The following is a 21163-nucleotide window of genomic DNA, read 5'->3' as shown; positions in this document are numbered from 1 at the left end:
ATAAACGTTTAACTAACCTCAGACGATGACAATCCGAGTGAACCTCTTTCCTACTAGTGATTTTTAGTAACACGCAGATCTCTCTGCAGCGGGTGTGTTATCCCGCTGAACTACCAACACCTGCAGTCCTTTATGTTCATGTCCCAGCATGGCACGTCGCTCCGTCACCCTGGCAACATTCTGTTTTATGAAGAATTTCTCTAGCTGGAAAGGAAGCTGGCTTGACCTCATGCTTGGGCCTGTCATAAAATCTTTTACCATCTGCAACTCTGCAGACGATGCTTCCACTTGGCTGCTCCAACCTGCCGGCCACACTACAGAGCCCGAGGCACCAGGGCCTCGGATATTGCCATCAGATGAGGGAGAAAAGCGGTTCCGTGCCAGAAATCTATCTATAAATATACTGCTGCGAGCATGCAGGATTGAAAAGAAAATGCGGCCGATTCCCGAATCACTCAAAACTCCGTTTCTAGTCTTAACCTGGGTGAACAGCCTTTAATGGCGGGCTCTAATTCGCCGGCATTACGGGGTGGGGGTTGGGGGGATTGGAAATGAGGGACAACCAATATATTTTAAATAAAATCGTATAATAAACTTACCAGAGACTCCGTCCCGATTCCCGCCGTCCTCGTTTTGAAGTCCTGTCCTGCTGCAGCACGTCATCAGGAAGGCGGCGCGACAGGCAGCCTCCCTCTCCACTGCCGCAGATTGATTGGTGCGGCCGGCTGCCCCAGGTGACGTAGTTTTCTGTCGTATGCTGCTGCTGCAGCATACAGAGAACAGGGAGAGTTGAGGCCAGGGGGGGGTGGCTTGGGGGAGTGGCTTTCCCACTGTAGTTAATACTGTCTGTTTGGGCACCGGCCTCAGGCTGTCCAAACAGTCAGTATTAACAATAGTGGGCAAGCCACTCCCCCAAGCCACTCCCCCTGCCCTCGAGTAACACTCCCACTGTAAACACGGAAACTGTTCTGCTTTCTCGCCGTGCGAGAAGGCACAAACAAATGCTAGTTATCATATTATATAACTTATATAATATGATAACTAGCATTTGTTCTGCCTTCTCGCAGGGCGAGAAAGCAGGGGGGGCGGCGCCCAAACGCCCCCATGTAAGAACCGCCACTGAGGACATACGCTCAAATAAATAGACCTCAAGTTAGCATTACTAGTCCTTAGCCTGCTCCCAAAGACATCCATTTTAAAACTTCTGAAGATGAATGCACAATTTATTTGTAAAACAGCTTTTATATGTGCAGGTTTTCTCTTCTGTGTTTTTCCTTTTCCAGAAAATAAGCGAAATTGAATTTATTTTGTGGTAGGGGAAATGTAATATTTTGTATTTCTCAAGAAGGAAGCCGTGTGCTGAATGCTGCTGTATTTGCAACATATTCAAGGTCCTCCTGTCTATATTTGCTCTAAGTAGTCATAGTGTATTTTTTTAACTTCTTGCATAAATGTCACAATATTATTCGTAATTTACCATGTTCAATTATGCATCCAAAGTAAGTACTCCTAAATCTTTCTAGTTTTGTGTATCATACTTATACAAATGATGATTTGTTCTTAACTCTATGATCTCTATTGACACTATATAATATACCTTTCACTGAAAACCTATAAAATGTTTAGGATGTGTGAAAGAAATTCTGCTTACTTTCACAAATTCTGACTCTGCGCTAGTGGTCTATTGTTATTCATACTTAGACTTACCTTGACTTTTAAACTGAGCAGATTTGTGCAGGTCCTTTGCTGATCTATAGTTTGGTTCTGACCATCTATTTGTTTTGCAGGGTAACCTTCTGTTTTTACCTCTTGCAATTAATTGGCTTTATTTGATTCATTATTGATGCTGAGTATGAATCTAACTATTTTTGACTTGTGTAATGACTCAAATAAACCTTTACAATTTTGACTTTGAATGTGATCCTGTCCCAGGGCTGCTGTCTTTTGAGGTCACATAGCTCGATCATATGCATCAACTTTTTAGGATACATTGACACTATGCATCATTAAAGTAACTCTTTAAATAACTTAATAAAAACAGAGCATGCTCAGTTAGAGTGTCTACTAATACAACACTATACAATATGTCCCAAAATTGACATTTGTTTTATACAGCATAAGACAATAGGGGGGCCGGTTTGTCTCAATGCGCAGCACCATTATGAAGCAAAAAGTAACATTAGAACTTAAAAGAAGCAGACATCTTTGCAGAGTCATTAAAGATAATATGTGCATCATTAGCCCCATAGGTGTCGATTCTGTACAATGTTGCTGAAATTATAATGTTGTCAGAAGTTTACAGAAGCAACGTTAAGAGCTCAAATGGCAAATTATTAACACATAAAAGCAGTATACATGCTACTATTAAATTGACTTCAGAGCTCTACTCCTATCAAGTCCTGAAACAAAATGACAATTCATTTTCCGAAAAAGATGGCAGGATGTTATGCACAAATTTAGTTTTCCCCACTTACAGTAATAGTTTTCCCCACTTTCCGTCAATTGAACTTAGACCTTCCTTAGGATGTGGATTGGTTGCACTCTCAGTATACAAAGTAATACCACCCTACAGTATCTTTTATGCTAGTGAAGCCAAGACTGATAGCGATTATTTGTTTTACACACCAGTTGGTCAACCAATAAATGAGGAAGGCATAAGGCATTGATGATGGGGAAGAGAGGGCCATGCGGTCACCTGCTCCTGCAGTGATGTGGGTTAAGGACTAAAAAGGAGGAATTATACGATAGGATTTGACCTAAAACCCGTGCTAAATGTTTACTAGATAGAAAAGGACTGTTTCCCAGCAATCTGTTGGTGCGACCTCAAAAGACGTAAAATTGCATTGAATTTCAAGGTTAGAATAGACACTGGCAGACGTTGCTCTTAATAACAACAACTGAAAAGTATATATAGAACGGAGAGAAGAAAATAGGCACAAACAAATAAATCTACAGGCAATAAAATCAGTGAGGTTTAGAAGCGCAAGGTGGAAAAAAGGCTATAACAAAAGAATCCTCCTAAGATTGGAAATTTTGCAATAAATACATTTATTCATGAACAACATACTACTCGCTAGAATCAAACAAAAGTACTGACTGTGGTGTAAAATATATTAACTTATGTATATATCAAATAAAACAATGTACTTGCATTGTTTATTTTCCAGGGAGCGATTAAGGGTGTTTTAGCTCAAACCAAATTTGCACAACAAAACTCAATTATTTAGGCATCAAAGTAGCCCATGACGGAATAATTAAAATGACTTGTTCCCTAATCCTACACTAAAACAAAACAAATACTTTGTTTAATTCGCGTCATCTCCAATGCATGGTTATACGAATCCCCGCCCTTAATAATATATTCACCTATGTAGTGTTTTCAGAAATTAACTTTGCGTATAAAATGCATGCCTTACCTTTTGCAGAGGATTCGATGACAAGTCAAGTAAGGCTAAGGATGTGTTGCTGAGAAACCCAAAATCCTCTTTAGTTGTCTGACTGATCTTATTGGAAGCTAACCTAAGCTCTTGAAGATTCTGCAATTGCTGCTGCGATCCCAGTTTTGCAGAAGGCAGGTTGTTCTTAGATACATCGAGCTTTCTCAAATTCTAGAACGAAACACCAAAGAAGAAAAAAAAAATTCAATATTCTCTTGGTGCTGCAAATACACTCAGTATCAAAATATACAGTGCATTCAATTGTACACAAAGAATGTAGATTTTCCTGGCCAGTGGGCACAAGTGCAATGAAGGGCTTTCTGTCGCCTCGAAAGCAACTGAGTCTATTGTCAGTAGTCTTCTCAAACAAATGTCCCAGTAAGCAAGCATTCTAGGGCCAACACTGGTGGACAAATATCATCAAAAAAGAAACTAATTCAACTTACTAGCGCCGAGAAGCCCATGGGAGTAGACTCAATACAATTAATTAACGTAACACACCATTACACAACCTCTACTGTACTGAGACACATATCAAACATAACGACAGTGACTGAGTATAAAGGCATTATATCATCTTTTATGGACTTAAAATGTGTCTGGACACCTGAAATGTTACTACCCACTCTTTAATGGAGATGAAAAATAGTAAAAATCTTTAGCTTTTGATAAGTAAGTAAAAATCTTTATTGCTTGATTAACAAAAATCATTGCAATTAAACATCTTCACAATAGTACAATATTTTAAAAAAACGATACCACAGAAAATATAATCAATTTATGAAAACATTCATAATTATGTCATAAAACCTATCAAGTTCATCAAACATCATCCAGGCAAAGAAAAAATGATGCAATTGTAAATTCTTTCAGACATGGGCTAGATCATTGCATATTAGACTGCCAATGTGCAATAATTAGTAATTCCAGTGTTTAAACCAAGTATAACATGCTTCAATAATTACTAGAACAGGATAACTTCAGTTATTATAATACTGATTATTACCCTAGCAGCATGAACACTAAGTTCTACAGAACACCAAACAGTGCAAATAGGCATGTTAAAAAAATCACTTTAGGTCATGGGATATAAATATACCATCCCAAACAGTCAGTACCAAAAAATTTTTGGCTGCATCTAAAAATGTAATCAATCGGCATAGCAACTGAATCGACTCGACCAATAAGGACCCAATAGGGGCCTGGTGAGCTGATCTGACCCAAATCTTCAAAAAAATAGGGGTTTTGAAAAGATACACCTTATCTGACATGGGCTAGATCATTACATATTAAAGTGCAGACGTGCAATAAATAGTAATTAAATTGCGCAAACCAATTGTAAAGTGCATCAATAATCACCATAACAGGATAACTTCAGATATTACAGTACTAAGTATTACCCTAGCAGCATGAACACTATGTTCTACAGAATATCAAACAGTGCAAAATTATCTTGAGGCCAAGGGATATAAATATAATACCTCTCAAAGAGACTCTATCAAAAATCTTTTAACTACATCTAAAAATGTTATCAATTGGCATAGCAACGGTATCTGCTCATTCGATAAGGACCTTATAGGGGCCCGGCAAGCTGATCTGACTCCGATCTTCAGAAATAGGGATTTCAAGAAGATACGCTGAATTTTAAGCAATTTAGGACACACGCATACTATATGCAGTAAAGATTCTTGTGGCCAACCGCAAAGTCTACAATTAGTATCCGGCCACTGCTGAGTTCAAGGTGGCGTGCCCTCTTTTGTTATTCCCATTCGTAAATTTAAAATTATATTATTTATTTTTGCCGAGAAATGAGTAGTCTGGTATAGATGAATGCGTAAAAACTGGTATGAATTAATAACATACCAAGCATGATTTTTCACTGCTAAAGCGTTTTTATCCATCTTTAGGGATACCATTTTTGATAAAAAAATGTAGGATTAATTTATAATTGGGCATTTTCGATTCTTGAAGCGCTATTTGCAGACCAATATCCATTAGGCAAGTTGAAATATGGGACCTCCTATTAGCAGCATAAGCTGACTTATGTATAGCCAGCAATTATTCCCTAGAGATGCAGGAGTAGAGGAAAACATAGAATATATACATTTCAAAAAAGCTCCTTGAAACACCAAACCCAGTCTTTGGAGACCAAACTCCAAGGTTATTTCAGCTTGAATACCAATAAATCCAGAAGCTTCGCATCTTTCCCTCTAGTGATCGGTGAGCCATATGAAAGTGTTGGCTGTAACGTGGCTTTCATGACTTTAAGAATATGTTCATAAGATTGACAATTCAACGATTTTTGCAAACATTTAAAAGTGTGAATTAAAGTCTTTAAAATATTATTTAAAAGAGACTATTATCAAACATCACCACTAGATATCTATATGTTTTAATACCTTCAATTGTCCCTGCTTTGGCCCTCCATGAATCAAACTTTGTTTTGCTAGTCCGATTTTCATAATTTTAGTTTTTTTTTAACATTCACTTCAAAGCCATTTGTTTTATATGAAATAATCAAAAGCATTTATGAGTATTTGTAGGCCAATAGGGGTGTGGGTCAGAGGTATACCATCATCAGAATATTAGAGGTAGCTAATTTGCACCGCTCTCAACCTTGGAGCATAGGCATTAACAGAATCCAAATGCTGCAGAAGATCTGGTAAAAATAGATTAAAAAGGAATGGAGCAAGAATACAACCTTGCTTTAGGCCAGTATATGTTCTGAGTTTCCTTGACAAAAGAGCTACCATCACTCAACCTGACTTGAACCCAGGTGTCCGTATACAAAAGGGTAATAGCCTTAACAGCTTCCCATAAAATATTTCGAGGCACTGAATCTATGTATAGCTAGTGCATTGATATATAGGGGTCCCATACTTCCTAAACTACTGAATCAAAAGATGCCTTTAAATCTATAAAAACAATATATACATTTTGTGTTTTTAAGACAGCCCGTTCCGCAACTAAGGTAAGTGCCAACAGGGTGGTAGTGGTAGATTGGCCATTCTGAAAACCAGTTTGATTAAGGGGAATGATACTTTGCCGTGTAGCCCATTTTTCCCATTCTCTCAACAAACTTGAGGCAAAGCCGTTGTTATGTTTCTTATAGGTACCCTAATTTAGGCCCGGGTAATATCATACACCGTCACCTATATTATCTCCATTATACTACACAGTAACGAGCCTTTAGGATTGAACCTTTATCTAGTTCTAGTCCTGGGTGCAGAAGGAGGGTTTCTCCTAAACAATAGAGTCCTATAACTTCATCAATAGACTCACACAGTATGAATGAATATTCATAATAGTTCTTGGAAACCAGGTAGGGCTACACCACCTACCCCACCATATCTACGTACAAGGTTCATCCCATACGTCATCCTCAAATCCAACAATGGCTAACACAAGAAACAAGGGAACCCTAGATACTTAAGCTTTCTGCATAAATACAGCACATCTTGATAGTGTTAGTCAGAGGGAACCAAAACTTCCAGGCCGACCCCCTGACCAGAGACTCTGAGGCTCCTGCATGCAGACGCTCCAGCTAACGGTGGTCTGAACATCCCATGCGGAGTGTCCAACTCGAGACCAGGACGGGCTCCTACAGTTTCAAACTTCAGTTAATGGGGTTCGACTGAATCCTAGAGGTTTTCTTGGCTTTACACCTGCTCACATGCTAGGTACACTTAGGTACATCTAGATAGGCATCGTAGGAGTACGAACTTTCTGTTATCATGCATTTTCCATCCATGTATGCATTTATGAATATTGCAAAATGGTAGAACTCTACTAACTATTTTTATTCACTGTACTGCTGATTATATATATCTGCTACGGTCTAACGGTTGTTGCAGCACATCTATTTTACACTATAAGAACTACTTATTGTAACAAGCCCAACTGTTTTTTCTGTGTAACTCTCTGAGACCGAGACCGAATAAGTGAACACGAGTGACTGAGCGACAAATAGTACATTGTTTCCATGATCCTGAGGGATCAGGGTTGTTTTGTTCTAAGGTTGACAGAAACTATTCTCTCCCCGATAAGAGGAGACACTAGTGGCACTGTGAGCTAGCTAATGCAAACAGGCTAACATTTCCGGTGGAGGTGCTCAGAGTCAGTCTGCCACCAAACTCACAGTTCATGTAATCCGAACGCGCAGATTCTGTATAGGAAATATATATAGGAGCTACATAACAACTTAACATCAACATCAGTTAATTAAATTAACTGGTAGTTACCAGGATTGTCAACTAGACCACTTTTATAAATAGGCTGCAGTATACTACCTTGCCATGATGCTAGCACAATTTCCAATTTCAAAACTTCATTAAACAATTTATGTAAAATTCCAGTCCATATCTCAGTATTGGCACAGAACAAGGCATTTGGCACCCAGTAGGACCAGGAGCACCATTTGTACAAAACCCACAAAAAAAGAGTTATTATTTTATTACAACTTATACATTGTAGATTAATACTCAATTCAAAACTGGAATCACTAAGCTTCATCCCCTGGCACATATCTCTCTCCATATCAGTCATTGCTGTACTATTTTTCCCATAACCATAACACGTATCTGGTTGATTTACAGCTTGATCCACCATGCCATACAGATTAGTGATACAAGTTACCAAACCAGTACCCGATATTTACCTAGAATGTCCTACTGCCTCCCATTTCGAGCTTGTTAATTACTGCCCGAAACCTTTTTGCCTTTTTTTGTTTGGAGGCAGATAATATGCTGTTCTGAAGTCTTGTTTGATAATTAAATTTAGCCTTCCAGACTTCTTGTTTATAAATTTTTGAAAGTGCCTTCATTTATCCTTATAGACAGAATAGGATTGGTGGAATCTGTGAAAGTAAGCCCCTCGTACGGTTTCGTTAAGTAATTTTTTTAAACTTAAATAGCTTAGAAGTGAACCATATCTTCGAAGATCTTAATAAATAATTTGGTTTCGTATGCTGTTGAACTGCTAATTTCCCAATCAGGGATTTTGTTATGTAATTTCATTTGTTGATCATAGTGGCATCCCCTAACTCGCACTGATCACCTTACTGTATTCATGTTTTAGCCACTCGTGTTAGTTCCTCTTGTTTATCCATATGCCAAACTAACCTCTTCAGATTATATGAGGAGTAGGCCATGATGGGAAGATTATTTGGTCTAGGGCTACACTTCACTAAAGAATTTAATTTTACTATCCGGGGATTAGGATCACTTTCGAGTCGGGGGATTACCATATATTCAGACAATTTCTTACGTTTTCTGAATTAAACCTATAGTCAATAATAGAACCTTGCGATGCATTTTTAAACAATGGAATGAGCCTAGATTTTTCTTTCAACAAATTAAACCCAGCCTGGAATATATCACAACCCTCTTTTGCAATGCCGTTCGTTTTGCCATTTACTGATTGAAACAGAATCAAATGCAAATTAAAATCACCAGACTATACAGCCCGCTTCAGGGTGCTGGACTATTAATGTGATTAAGATATCCCGCAAGACACACAGCTGCGTAGTTTTATTTTTCCTGGCACTTAGATATACATCAAGTATAATTAAACTAAGTTCTGTATTATGTAACACAAGGCATTGTAGCCAATCCAGATCGAAATCCACCACTTCTACTACTAAGTTTAGGTAGCACGAGAGCCCACACTTTGCTCAGCTTGATTTATTAGAGCGCCCTGCCCAGAGACTATACTCATTGAACCCAAGCAGGGGTGTCGTTTGTTCACTCCATGTTTCTTGAAATAATACATTGTAAAATAATTTAGGAATAATATTGTATCTGGGACAGACAGTAGATGGATCAGCCCATGAACATTCCATGAGCACAGTCGTAATTGCACAGCTTTATCATCTGTAGCTAAAAACATTAAATTTCCCTCTCCTCAGTGCACTTTAGCAAGAGTTGCTGGAAGCCAGGATCAATCCTCCACTCGCACATTATATTTGGGTAACCATTCGCAAATACGACCCCTTGTTTGCGAGTTGGTAATGAGCAGGCCGGTCTGATGAAAAATATTGTCCCTTTAAGAACAACTCTGAACGTTACCACACAGGGTTGGAGGTAGACAGTTCTACTGTTAGAGGTTAAAATACTGAATTTACAGTGTGGTATAAACAACTGGTGGTTGAAACAATGAATTAGCCGAATCATGACACACCCTCTGTAATTTACTTTAGGTATTGTTTGGCAAGTATCTAAAAAAATCTAGATTACACTAAAAGCTAAAGTAGAGAACACTGTGGCTGATACGAAGTCACATTTTCAAGATACATATTTAGAAGGACTCTAAATTCTGAATACTTTGGAAGTGGTTGATTTTATTTTTAATCAATATTTGAATAAACTACAGCTCTGGAACCTGTGGCTTTCAAATTAAGATGGATTGAATAATTTATGTTTTCCAATTTGAGTGGGTCACAAATGTTTTGGGTTAACCTGTTGACTTGGGGTTATCATAAGGTTCTCATGTAAAATAACTCCCAGATACTAGAACCTAGGAATTAGTGTGGTTTCCCCCCGAAAATATTTTGGCAAAGGAGTAAAGAGATATTGTTTCTTTCGCTGACCACTTGAGTAAAAAAACAAAGGAAATGGACATTTTGAAGCTTTTTACTGGGGTCAGGTTATGGGGAGGATATTATGGGTGGGTGATAATTCGTCAGTTGATATTGTGACAAACATCCAAATTACAGGATGTTTGTCACAATATCAACTGACAAATTATCATCCACCCATAATATCCTCCCCATAATATAGGGCCCGATTTAGATCTTGATTCAGAAAAGGGGGTGGTGATGAACAGAGTGTCTGAATTAAGCAGACCACTCTTACCCAGTCCAGAGATCAGGGCTTGATCCATCACCGTTTTTTTGCTCACTGCACCATCCCAGCTCAGAACTTGGCTATATGCAAATTAGTCTGACCCTGGCCCAGTGCATCATGGGAACAGGGCAGACCAAACTACCAAGCCAATTCTTATACTGGGAAGGAAACAAGCTACCGGGGACCGGTTTCTGGCATTTCAGCCGTCTTCGGCCCGGCTTGCTTGAATCCTGATGGTGCAATGAGCTAGGGACTCACATCTGCTCCCGACATCGCCATCGCTATCCCAGAGGGCTACAAGATCGTCCGGAGGGACCGCAACGCCAACCAGATGGGAGGAGGCATCGCCATCATCCACAAGAACACCATCCGTCTCACGACCAGCACCGACAACACCCTGACCACCGCCGAACACCTGCATTTCCAGATCCACACCAACCCGAACACCACCCTCAGAGGCACCCTGATCTACCGACCCCCTGGACCACGAACACAATTCAGCGAGGACATCGCCGACTTCGTCAGCCCGCATGCCCTCCCCTCCGCTGACTACATCCTCCTGGGGGACCTCAACTTCCACCTGGAGAACAACAACGACCGCAACACCACCACCCTGCTGGACAACCTCGCCAACCTGGGACTCAAGCAACTGGTGTCCACCCCCACCCACCTCGCCGGACACACACTCGACGCAGTCTTCTCTTCCAGCACAGACATCGACTTCAGCCACGCCACAGAGCTTCAATGGACGGACCACAGCTGCGTCCACTTCACCTTCAAGAGAACGACGACCCACCACCACCAGCAACAGGCCGCCCGCAGAAGCTGGAACAAGATCACAGCAGACCAGCTCGCCACCTCCCTGAGCCAGCACCCTCCTGCCAGCTCAGCGAACCCCAGCCAGGCCGCCGACAACCTCACGAAGAGGATCAGCATCTGCGCGGACGAGCTCGCCCCGCTGAGGACCCCGCCCAGCAGACCCGGAAGCAAGAAAGCCCCGTGGTTCACCGACGAACTCAAGAGCTCCAAGAAGAACTGCCGAGCCCTCGAGAAAGTCTGGAGAAGGGAACCCACACCGGACAACAGGACCTCCTTCAAGCTTGCCACCCGGAAGCACCACCAGCTGATCCGCGCCGCCAAGAAAACAGCATTCAAGGAACGGTTGGACAACAACGCACACAACTGCAAGGAACTCTTCAACATCGTGAAAGAGCTTTCCAACCCCAGCGCAGGAAACAACGACATCACCCCATCGCAAGACCTCTGCAACTCCCTCGCTTCATACTTCCACAACAAGATCGCGGACATACACAACAGCTTCAACAACCAACCAACGCATACCATGACCGAACAATCACCCCCCACCACCACCCTCCACGCCTGGACCCCGATCAGCACCGAAGACACCATCCGCACGATGAACTCCATCCACTCCGGATCTCCGACCGACCCCTGCCCTCACCACGTCTTCAACAAGGCCGACGCTGTCATCGCACCCCACCTGCGAGACATCATCAACACATCATTCGACACCGCCACCTTCCCTGAGAGCTGGAAACACGCCGAACTCAGCGCCCTGCTCAAGAAACCAACAGCGGACCCCACCGAACTCAAGAACTACCGCCCCATCTCGCTCCTCCCGTTTCCAGCCAAAGTCATCGAGAAGACCGTCAACAAGCAGATGGCCGCCTTCCTCGAGACTAACGGATCCCTCGACCCCTCACAGTCCGGCTTCCGAGCCAATCACAGCACCGAGACCGCCCTCATCGCCGCCACCGATGACATCCGAGCCCTGATGGACAATGGAGAAACAGCGGCCCTCATCCTCCTAGACCTCTCCGCGGCATTCGACACGGTCTGCCACCGCACCCTTGTACAGCGCCTCAGCAACATCGGAATCCAGGACAAAGCGCTGGAATGGATCATCTCCTTCCTCGACGGAAGAACACAGAGAGTCCACCTATCACCGTACAAGTCAGAGGCCTCCGAAGTCATCTGCGGCGTCCCTCAAGGATCATCTCTGAGCCCCACCCTCTTCAACGTCTACATGAGCCCCCTCGCGGCCATCGTACGCAAACACAACCTCAGCATAATCTCCTACGCTGACGACACCCAGCTGATCCTCTCCCTGACCAACGACCCCGCCTCCGCCAGAGCCAACCTGCACGAAGGGATGAAAGAGGTAGCCGAGTGGATGACGACCAGCCGCCTGAAACTGAACTCGGACAAGACGGAGGCCCTCATCCTGGGCTCTTCCCCCTCCGCCTGGGACGACTCCTGGTGGCCTCCCGCCCTGGGCACCGCACCCAAACCGACAGACCATGCACGCAACCTGGGCTTCATCCTGGACTCCTCCCTCTCCATGACCAGGCAAGTCAACAACGTCTCCTCGGCGTGCTTCAACATCCTACGCATGCTACGGAAGATCTTCCGGTGGATCCCCACCGAGACCAGGAAGACCGTCACCCAGGCCCTCGTCACCAGCCGACTGGACTACGGCAACGCCCTCTACGCCGGTACCACCGCCAAGCTCCAGAAGAGACTCCAGCGGATCCAGAACGCCTCAGCCAGACTCATCCTCGACATCCCACGAACCAGCCACATCACCGGACATCTGAGAGACCTTCACTGGCTCCCCGTCAACAAAAGAATCACCTTCCGCCTCCTCACCCACGCACACAAAGCCCTACACGACCAAGGCCCGAGCTACCTCAACAGCCGGATCAACTTCTACGCTCCCAAACGCCACCTCCGATCAGCCAACCACGCCCTCGCCGCCGTCCCCCGCATCCGAAGAGCGACTACAGGAGGAAGGTCCTTCTCCTACCTGGCCGCCAAGACCTGGAACTCCCGACCGACCGACCTGCGCCTGACCCAAGACCACCTCTCCTTCAGGAAGAAGCTGAAGACCTGGCTGCCCTGTTCCCATGATGCACTGGGCCAGGGACAGATTGATTTGCATATAGCCGGGTTCTGAGCTGGGATGGTGCAGTAGGATAAATAACGGTGATGGATCAAGCCCTGATCTTTGGACTGGGTAAGAGTGGTCTGCTTAATTCAGACACTCTGTTCATCACCACCCCCTTTTCTGAATCGGTTTTGGCCACTATAGGTGTGGCAGGGTACACTCAGACATGAGTCCCTTTCTCACTGCACCATCAGGATTCAAGCAAGCCGGGCCGAAGACCGCTGAAATGCCAGAAACCGGTCCCCGGTAGCTTGTCTCCTTTCTGGTGAAGAATTGGCTTGGTAGTTTAGTCTGCCCTGTTCCCATGATGCACTGGGCCAGGGACAGACTGATTTGCATATAGCCGGGTTCTGAGCTGGGATGGTGCAGTGAGATAAATAACGGTGATGGATCAAGCCCTGATCTTTGGACTGGGTAAGAGTGGTCTGCTTAATTCAGACACTCTGTTCATCACCACCCCCTTTTCTGAACCGATTTAGATCTTGACAGATCTGGTCCTGCTGGTGTTTTTCCCTCGTTTTTCCTGCCCGCCAGCTTGGCGGTCTGCCAGCATTATTTAAATGTTGGCAGATCCTTGGAGGGAAGACCGACAGAGTCCCGCCGTCTCTGCCAGAACTTTCCTCCCACGTTGACAGCGTAATAGGCAAAAGCGGCTATTGGAGGGAGTCCCGCCAAGAATAACGTCAAACCAATTACTATGTGCCTTTCTGTTGAGACAACTGTGGTGGGGAAACTTCCATCCAAACTTAGGTTGGAGGAAATGAAGAAAGAGGCAACACCTACAATTGTTCGGTTTCCCACTTTCGTTTCTGTCTTGAACTCCATTGTCGAGGTTCTTCCTGTGCTGCTGCTACTTGACCATAACGCTTACCAACCCTGTTGTCGCCGGAATCTAAGGTAAGCTTCTGTGTCACTTGTCTCACTATTGATTGTGTGTTAACATTAGCTTTCGTCTCATGAATTTTTACATTGCTGTTCCATGCAATTTTTTTTTGTGTCATGCGTTAAGTGTTCATCTTACGACTTATCGGGTTAAAATGTAACGCCTATAGTGACGCATAAAAAATATTTATTTTATAGTGGGGGTTGTGCTGTGGGTGTACACGCAATAGTTTGTGTATGTTGGTGGTGTGAATTGCTATATGTAAAAACAAGGACATTACACATTACCTACATTTACATTTTGACGCAGTCACAACATATATGTGTAGTGAGTAGTACTTCGGTGTCTCCACACCACCATGGCCCCACTCAGTCAGGAATCACCAGCACAATGGGAAAATCTAAATCGTCATAAACCCGCCAGTCTGATGGAGTACTGTTAGCTAGCAGAGAAGACCGCCGCCGTGACAGAACATAGTCTGTTGATGCCACATCCAATTATGGCAGGCGGGCGGACAGCCGTCAGCTTGACAGAATACTTGGAACTGCTGCAGCAGCGGAATGGCGGTGGTCCCGCCAAGATCTAAATAAGGCCCATAGTCTACCACAATATAGTGAAAGTATGTATATACATGTAGTTTTACTATTCCCAACTCCACACCTGCATACTTTGACGATATATATATATATATATATCATCATGGTACATATATGTGAAGTTAAGAATAGTAAACCTATCCTTACCTATATATAATGACCTTTACAATACTGTGGTAGTCGATATTCTGGATAGAATGTTATAGCAGGGCAATATTTAAAATGCAACATTGTGCTATAAAACAGTGTAAATCAAGTAGTATATAGTGACAATGTCCCTAGCTTAATGCAATGGGCTCAACTTTGGAGGAAAAGCTTAAACACCCAATAATATAAATGCTTACAGCTACTAATGGCTGAAGGGGATTTAAAAGGTGGGTTGAGGCACTACAGGAAGGAAGCAGTGATGTCCAGAAAAATGGCTGTCATCCACTGCCCCTCAGACATTGTCCCTTGTCTCCAAAAGAACATCTTAGTTGGGTCATAGGAATTATGCAGTATATCACAACCACATTATATGGCAGGGTTGACTAAATTATGCAGTAAGAAAAGCAAAATTGTGCAGCATAATGCTGCACATTTTGTCATAGTATTACCGAATGATTGTCTTTTTTGACACATTCTTTGGGCAAAGGTTTCCCATAATCTGTACAAGTTTAACACCTAAATACAGCAATAAATATTTGAAAGGTGACCAGTCAACCTTTGCAAAGGACTTTGTACTGCACTGCATTAAGTGCTGCCCTGGTTTTTAGTAATTTTTTATCTGTTTGAGCTAGTCACATTTTCTTTTTTCAATCAATCAATCTTCTCTTGGTTTGATTATTAAAAATAGCCATAAAAGAACAGACACCCATCTCATAAAATATGCAATCAAATTACAATAAGTTAAAAAAGAAGCATAAATAAGTAAAACATAAAATAATCAATGAGTTACATCAACATATTGCGTTTTTGGGAAAAGCTCCCACTGCATGACAAATGGTAACATCTGCTGCTATGCACAGAAAATAAAAGGCTGGACTGCAGTGCAGAGACCCCTGCCTTTTAGGTTTGGCCTGCACAGCCCTTGTGAAATCTATTGTATTCAATATAAATCTTAAAAGAAGCTTACATCCCGCCCCCTTGATTTTCATTGGTTCCTGTGATTCCCACTTTTTTTTCCTCCATTTCTATTGGCAGTAGCGTGCTTCCTCGTGTATCTGCTATTATCAGTCTCCCGAGGCCCAAGTACTGTTTTTATCTGCTTTTGTGGCGGGGTGGGCAGGGGAACTCTTTTCTTAATGTTTTGCAGAGTACCGCACGCTTTGTTGGTCGTCAGCCCCATACCTAATTTCCCAGCTGCACGCATTTAAAGCGTGCTTCTTAGTTCCCTGCATCTGAGTCCCAGGCAATGTCGGAGCAGTGCCAAGATCACAAGTGGGGGGTTGCATCTGAGCCCCAATGAGGTGTTCTCCTGGCTGCACGAATTGAAAGCGCTTATTTTCTTTATTTGACGTCTTTAATTACATATGTTAAGGATTCATCTCATGGCAGCACGCATTTGAAGGGTCTGTAACAGCTGTAATATTTTAAGGTATTCTTCTATACTTTTTAAATACTAGTAGTTCTCTGCAAGCTTTAATGAGAGACCGCTAGCCACCTCATCACCAACTTACCTTGATGACATTATGTCATTAGGGACACCATGTTCCTGTCATACACTCTTTCCTTTTACGTGGCTTTTCAGGAGTCAGCCTGATTGTCATCTTGAAATAAACTCAAATCACAACCCCTAGAATGCAGATTGGGTAAGAAATTGTTCTCCTGATGGTATAGCATATGTAACTCACAGTGTCTGTGTCAGGTGTGTAGATGGTTCATTTGGTCCTATTTAGCTCCCTATTTTGCATTATAAACATTTTTCACATGCAAATTCGGTACTACAGCCATTCAGATGACATGGGACAACACTCTGTTCATCACCACCCCCTTTTCTGAACCGATTTAGATCTTGACAGATCTGGTCCTGCTGGTGTTTTTCCCTCGTTTTTCCTGCCCGCCGGCTTGGCGGTCTGCCAGCATTATTTAAATGTTGGCAGATCCTTGGAGGGAAGACCGACAGAGTCCCGTATATGCTTCAATATACTTTTCACATGCTCTCAATGCCTACCTTGTATGTAGCACTTAAAACCTGACATTTTGTAAGCTGCATTGCCCAACCCAGTGCTGGCTCATAGGGAATCTGAGGCACAGGGAACTGGGGCAGTGTTTGCTTAGGATCATACAGTTTGATCAAGGGGAGCAAAGCCCTTGCTTTCGCAGTCAAAATTAGTGATGGTTGTTGGAATGCTGTGGCAATTGTGTGATTGCGTAATTCTGTTCTGCGGACGCAGCATGTGGTAAATGGGTTTTAGAAATGTGCAAATAGGGAACAAGTCCTAACAAAAAAATAAGGGGGGTGGAGGATAAGCTAAGTTAGGAACTAAGTATGTGACATTGTGGCGCATAACTGGGCAGGCAAGCACCAGTAGTTCTGGCAGCTTATCATTTTTATATATAGCACTGAGTTTTCTGAGATTACACTTGAAATCATTTGACCCTTGTTATCGGCACATGGTAGCTTCACAGCACTGCAAAAGACTTGTGTTATTACTGAACAAAGCTTGGAAAGATGAAAGGCAGAGCAGACCCTGCCTAGGTTGTTAGTAGTTGCAAATATACTAAGGCACAGAAGCCACTTGGTATGGCATATTCTGCTGTAGCAATCCATACTCGCTAATGTTTTTCAGTGACGCCAAAACAGCCGCCACTCCCTTTGTGCCTTTCTCTCATTCAATCCTCTAGTCCTCTTTCACTTTCATTCTTCTCCACTGTATCCACGCTCTACCACCTTTTGACCTTCCTTCTATCAGGCACTCCTTCCTTACAATTGCTACATTCCTCTCTCCTTCCCTTCCTTCACTCCTTTCGATTTCCTTACCTCCTTCCCATCTCTTCATTACTTACATCACCTCTACCCCACTCTCTCATACGCCCTCTAATTCTTGTTCACAAATTCCTGCTTTTCTCTTACAAAGTCCTTTCATTTTCCTTTTTCCTTAAACCTCCTCTCCCCTTTCCTCCCTTTTCTTCTCTTCTACCCTACCTCCTTCCCTCAAACCCACCTTAAGCTCCTACCTTCTTCTACTCTCTACGGACATCTCTTCCATCCTTTCTTCCCACTCTGTTATTGTAAAGGTTTGCGTAACTCACTTCCTGCCTTTACCCTTGAACAACAAGATATTACAATTACAAAGGTAATGATAAAGTGAGGGAAAATGTAAAAACCAAAACAAAAATACTGCTTTCTTTCCTCGACACCGGCGGGGTTCTGTGTGCATAACTTGTGGGTGATGTTTATTGCAGCTACACTCCAGTATGTGTCTCCCTCTCGACCTGAAACATGTTCGTGTTGCAGCAGGGGGTGGTGGGGGGGCCTGCGCGTTTCACTTGCGGGAGCGATAATTGCTACCATATGGCGGTGCTCGCTCCTGCGAGTGAATCTCCACACATGCACGCGTTGCCATTGAAGGCAATGGAACACGTGCACGTGTTTGGCTGAAAAGCCAAACCGATAGCTAAAGGTCTCTTTTGCCTATGCAGCACATGCAAGATATATAGGCGAGACCTAAAAACACACGCTAGCTTTCCACATTTCACCATTAACACAAAAACAAGCTACAATTTACAATAAAAGCAACTTATTTCACCTGATGGTGCCCATCTGAAACCTAGTTACAAGCGACCTCTCCCATGCATTGTTAATCTATGAAAGGTAGGGCTCTAAACCCTGGCATGTCTTAAACATAACAAAGTCTCTCACAGACGGTTTCCCTAATTCCTTCAATTCCTAGGAGCCACAACCAATTTCTGGAACTCCTTCTTGGCCCAGCTCGCCTCCCTGTTATTCAGTAACTGTGGGGAAGAAAATAATTGGATCAGCTCAGGTTATTGGCCATTTCTAATATGATTCAGCCAGGGTATTTTCAGGCCCAGATCACCTGACAGACAAACAGAGATAATTTCCCTATGAAGGACTGCATGCTTGTTCCCCTATATCGAAATCCAGAGACGCAGAGGGGCGGGCTGTATAGTATCTAATCTATCATATTCTAAGCCCAATTTTTCATGTAGTGCAAAACATGGGCTGCTAGGTCCAACTCCAAGCAGACGTCTACAAAACAGATTCTCTTCCTGCTGCATAGTGTGGCTATAACAATATCCCCAAATGGCAGCCCTAAAGGTTAGAACCAGTAGCTATTTTAGTTTGTACACCTCCAACAGGGGCGAAATTAGCTTACAATGCCATCTCTGGGTGAAAGTTCAAAAACACCACTCACTGAGGCTTAAAATGAGCACACACCTTAGAAATGCACGGTAAACCAATTTCCTCTGGCATCAAAGGTTACTCCCAGATAAAAGAACTCAGGAACATAGCTAATTATCAGTCCTTTGATAACCAGTAGACCTTGTTTACTCTGGGGTTTACCACACACCCTACAGTGGGTTTTAGATATAATAACGCCTAAGCTCAGGTTGTCCGTGTATCTGAAAAAGGAGTCAATAGCTTCAGTTAAACAGTCATCGCATACTCCAGAGCCGGCACGCCATTGGCATTCACAACTGGAATTTTGTTACACGCGGGGACCATAGAGGAGTCCAATTCATTAATATATAAAATAAACTAGAGCTAGAACACACCTGTGATGAACACCCTGAAAAAGATAAGATAATGCAGGGCACTCCCCCTCCATGCCAACCCGGACTTGAGCACTAACTCCATCATGGAGCACATGGAAAAAAATCAACTATGGTGTAAGGCACACCCAGCCCATGTAGAATTCCCCAGAGTTTTGTGTGCTTAACCCTATTGAATGCACTACTAAGGTCCATGAATGAAAGGTATAATGTTTTGCTCTTGACAATCGTGCATTTCCCAATTAACAAGTGCAAGTTTAAACCCTGCTCATGTGTCCACAGGCCTTCTAGAAACCCGTATTGATCTGGGTTCATAATGTCATTATCTTGGGTCCAACTCTCTATTCTGCACAGGATAAAGTGCCCCAGGGCCTTCATCATGAAGCACAGCAACAAGATAGGCCTGTAACATTTAGGATCAATTCTGTTACCTTTTGTATAGATAGGAACTATAATTGCAATTCGCCAGGAGGGGGGTAGAATTGCAGCCACGTTTAGGAAGTTAGTGATAACGGGTGCCCAGTGCCCACAGATGGACATTTTCTTTATAACAGTTCATTGGGATCCCATCAGGGCCAGGTGCCTTTTCTGACAGACTTTCTTGGGTAGCTGCTATCAATTTCTCTAGGCAAAACCTAATATTCAAGGGATGGTGGGGGGTCAGCCAACAACCCACCCTCCCTGAGTCCCCCCATAAGAATAGACTCAACTGAAGTGTTCATACAAGCGTTCAGGAGGTATGTTAGACCCCAGCCCCTCTGTCATCCCGGTTGTGAATCTTGAGTTCCAGAACTTCAGTGTCTTTCTTCCACCACTCTTTCTTAGCCTCCAGTTTCCTGTTTTTAATTGCCAACTAGATTGGCCTTTTTTATCCTCAGTCTATCACTGGGCTTACTGCTGAGCGCCTTTTCGTAGCCTTTTGTTAGTGGCTGTGCGCATGCTATCAAACCACCCGGGGTGGAGATTCCTTGCATGTGTATGGATGTCAATGATAAATACCTTGCAGACCTTTTCAGCTTATCCATTTTTAAAGTATCTTGTACTGCACAGCAATAAGGTTTGCCCCCTAGTTTTTAGTAAAACTTTCGATCTGTTTGAGCTAGGCACTTTTGTTTTTTGATAAAATCGGACAATTATGAAACACATGATGTATTATATGGCAAATTCATAATTATGCTGTAAATGCAAAGGTCAAAAGCATCACATAATTCCATGGGCCCGGACCATAGGCCTTTGCCAACATCTAAATCTGACTGATGGGAATCCAGCACCAAAATACCATAAGGATGAAGGAGTGATAAACTCTACAGAAATTCCAACACAATGTGTAGTCCTAAAACATGGCAAACCTCCTTTGGTAATCAATGTCCGAAGTTGATTTTTTTCCTACAAGGGAGAATAATGGGTTTCTTTAAGGCAGTTGTTAAGTACGTTTTTGACTCCTGGGACCTGCTCTTAATCATTAATAGAATCCAGGGACTCGCACTGGATCATTATTGGAATCCTGGGACACCCATCGAATCATTTTGGGAGCCGGGACTCTAGTTTAAGCAGCTTCGATGATTTGAACCTGAAATCAATACACATAAACAGAAACAAGCATTCACACAAATACATGACTGATGAACTATTTTTAGTTCAAAAACAAATTTGAAAATTCAAAATATACATTTTAATGGGAAGGTTGGAGCTTTTCTAAATTCAACTGAATCCACTCA

General features: G+C 42.9%; 1 protein-coding gene across 5 annotated transcripts in view; it reads right to left on the bottom strand.

Moving 5' to 3' along the window:
* TLR3 (toll like receptor 3) overlaps positions 1–21163 on the bottom strand; it is a 489232-nt gene that overhangs the window by 195349 nt on the left and 272720 nt on the right. For all 5 annotated transcript variants that reach the window (XM_086962543.1, XM_086962544.1, XM_086962542.1 and 2 more), the window contains one exon: positions 3417–3608. In XM_086962543.1, coding sequence (XP_086818669.1) covers positions 3417–3608 — 192 coding nt within the window. The remainder of the gene's footprint in view (positions 1–3416; positions 3609–21163) is intronic.

Source organism: Lissotriton vulgaris, chromosome 3_1 (assembly GCF_964263255.1).
Source record: "Lissotriton vulgaris chromosome 3_1, aLisVul1.2, whole genome shotgun sequence".
In the NCBI taxonomy this organism is placed as follows: Eukaryota; Metazoa; Chordata; class Amphibia; order Caudata; family Salamandridae; genus Lissotriton; species Lissotriton vulgaris.
This window is presented reverse-complemented; position numbering and strand designations above follow the sequence as displayed.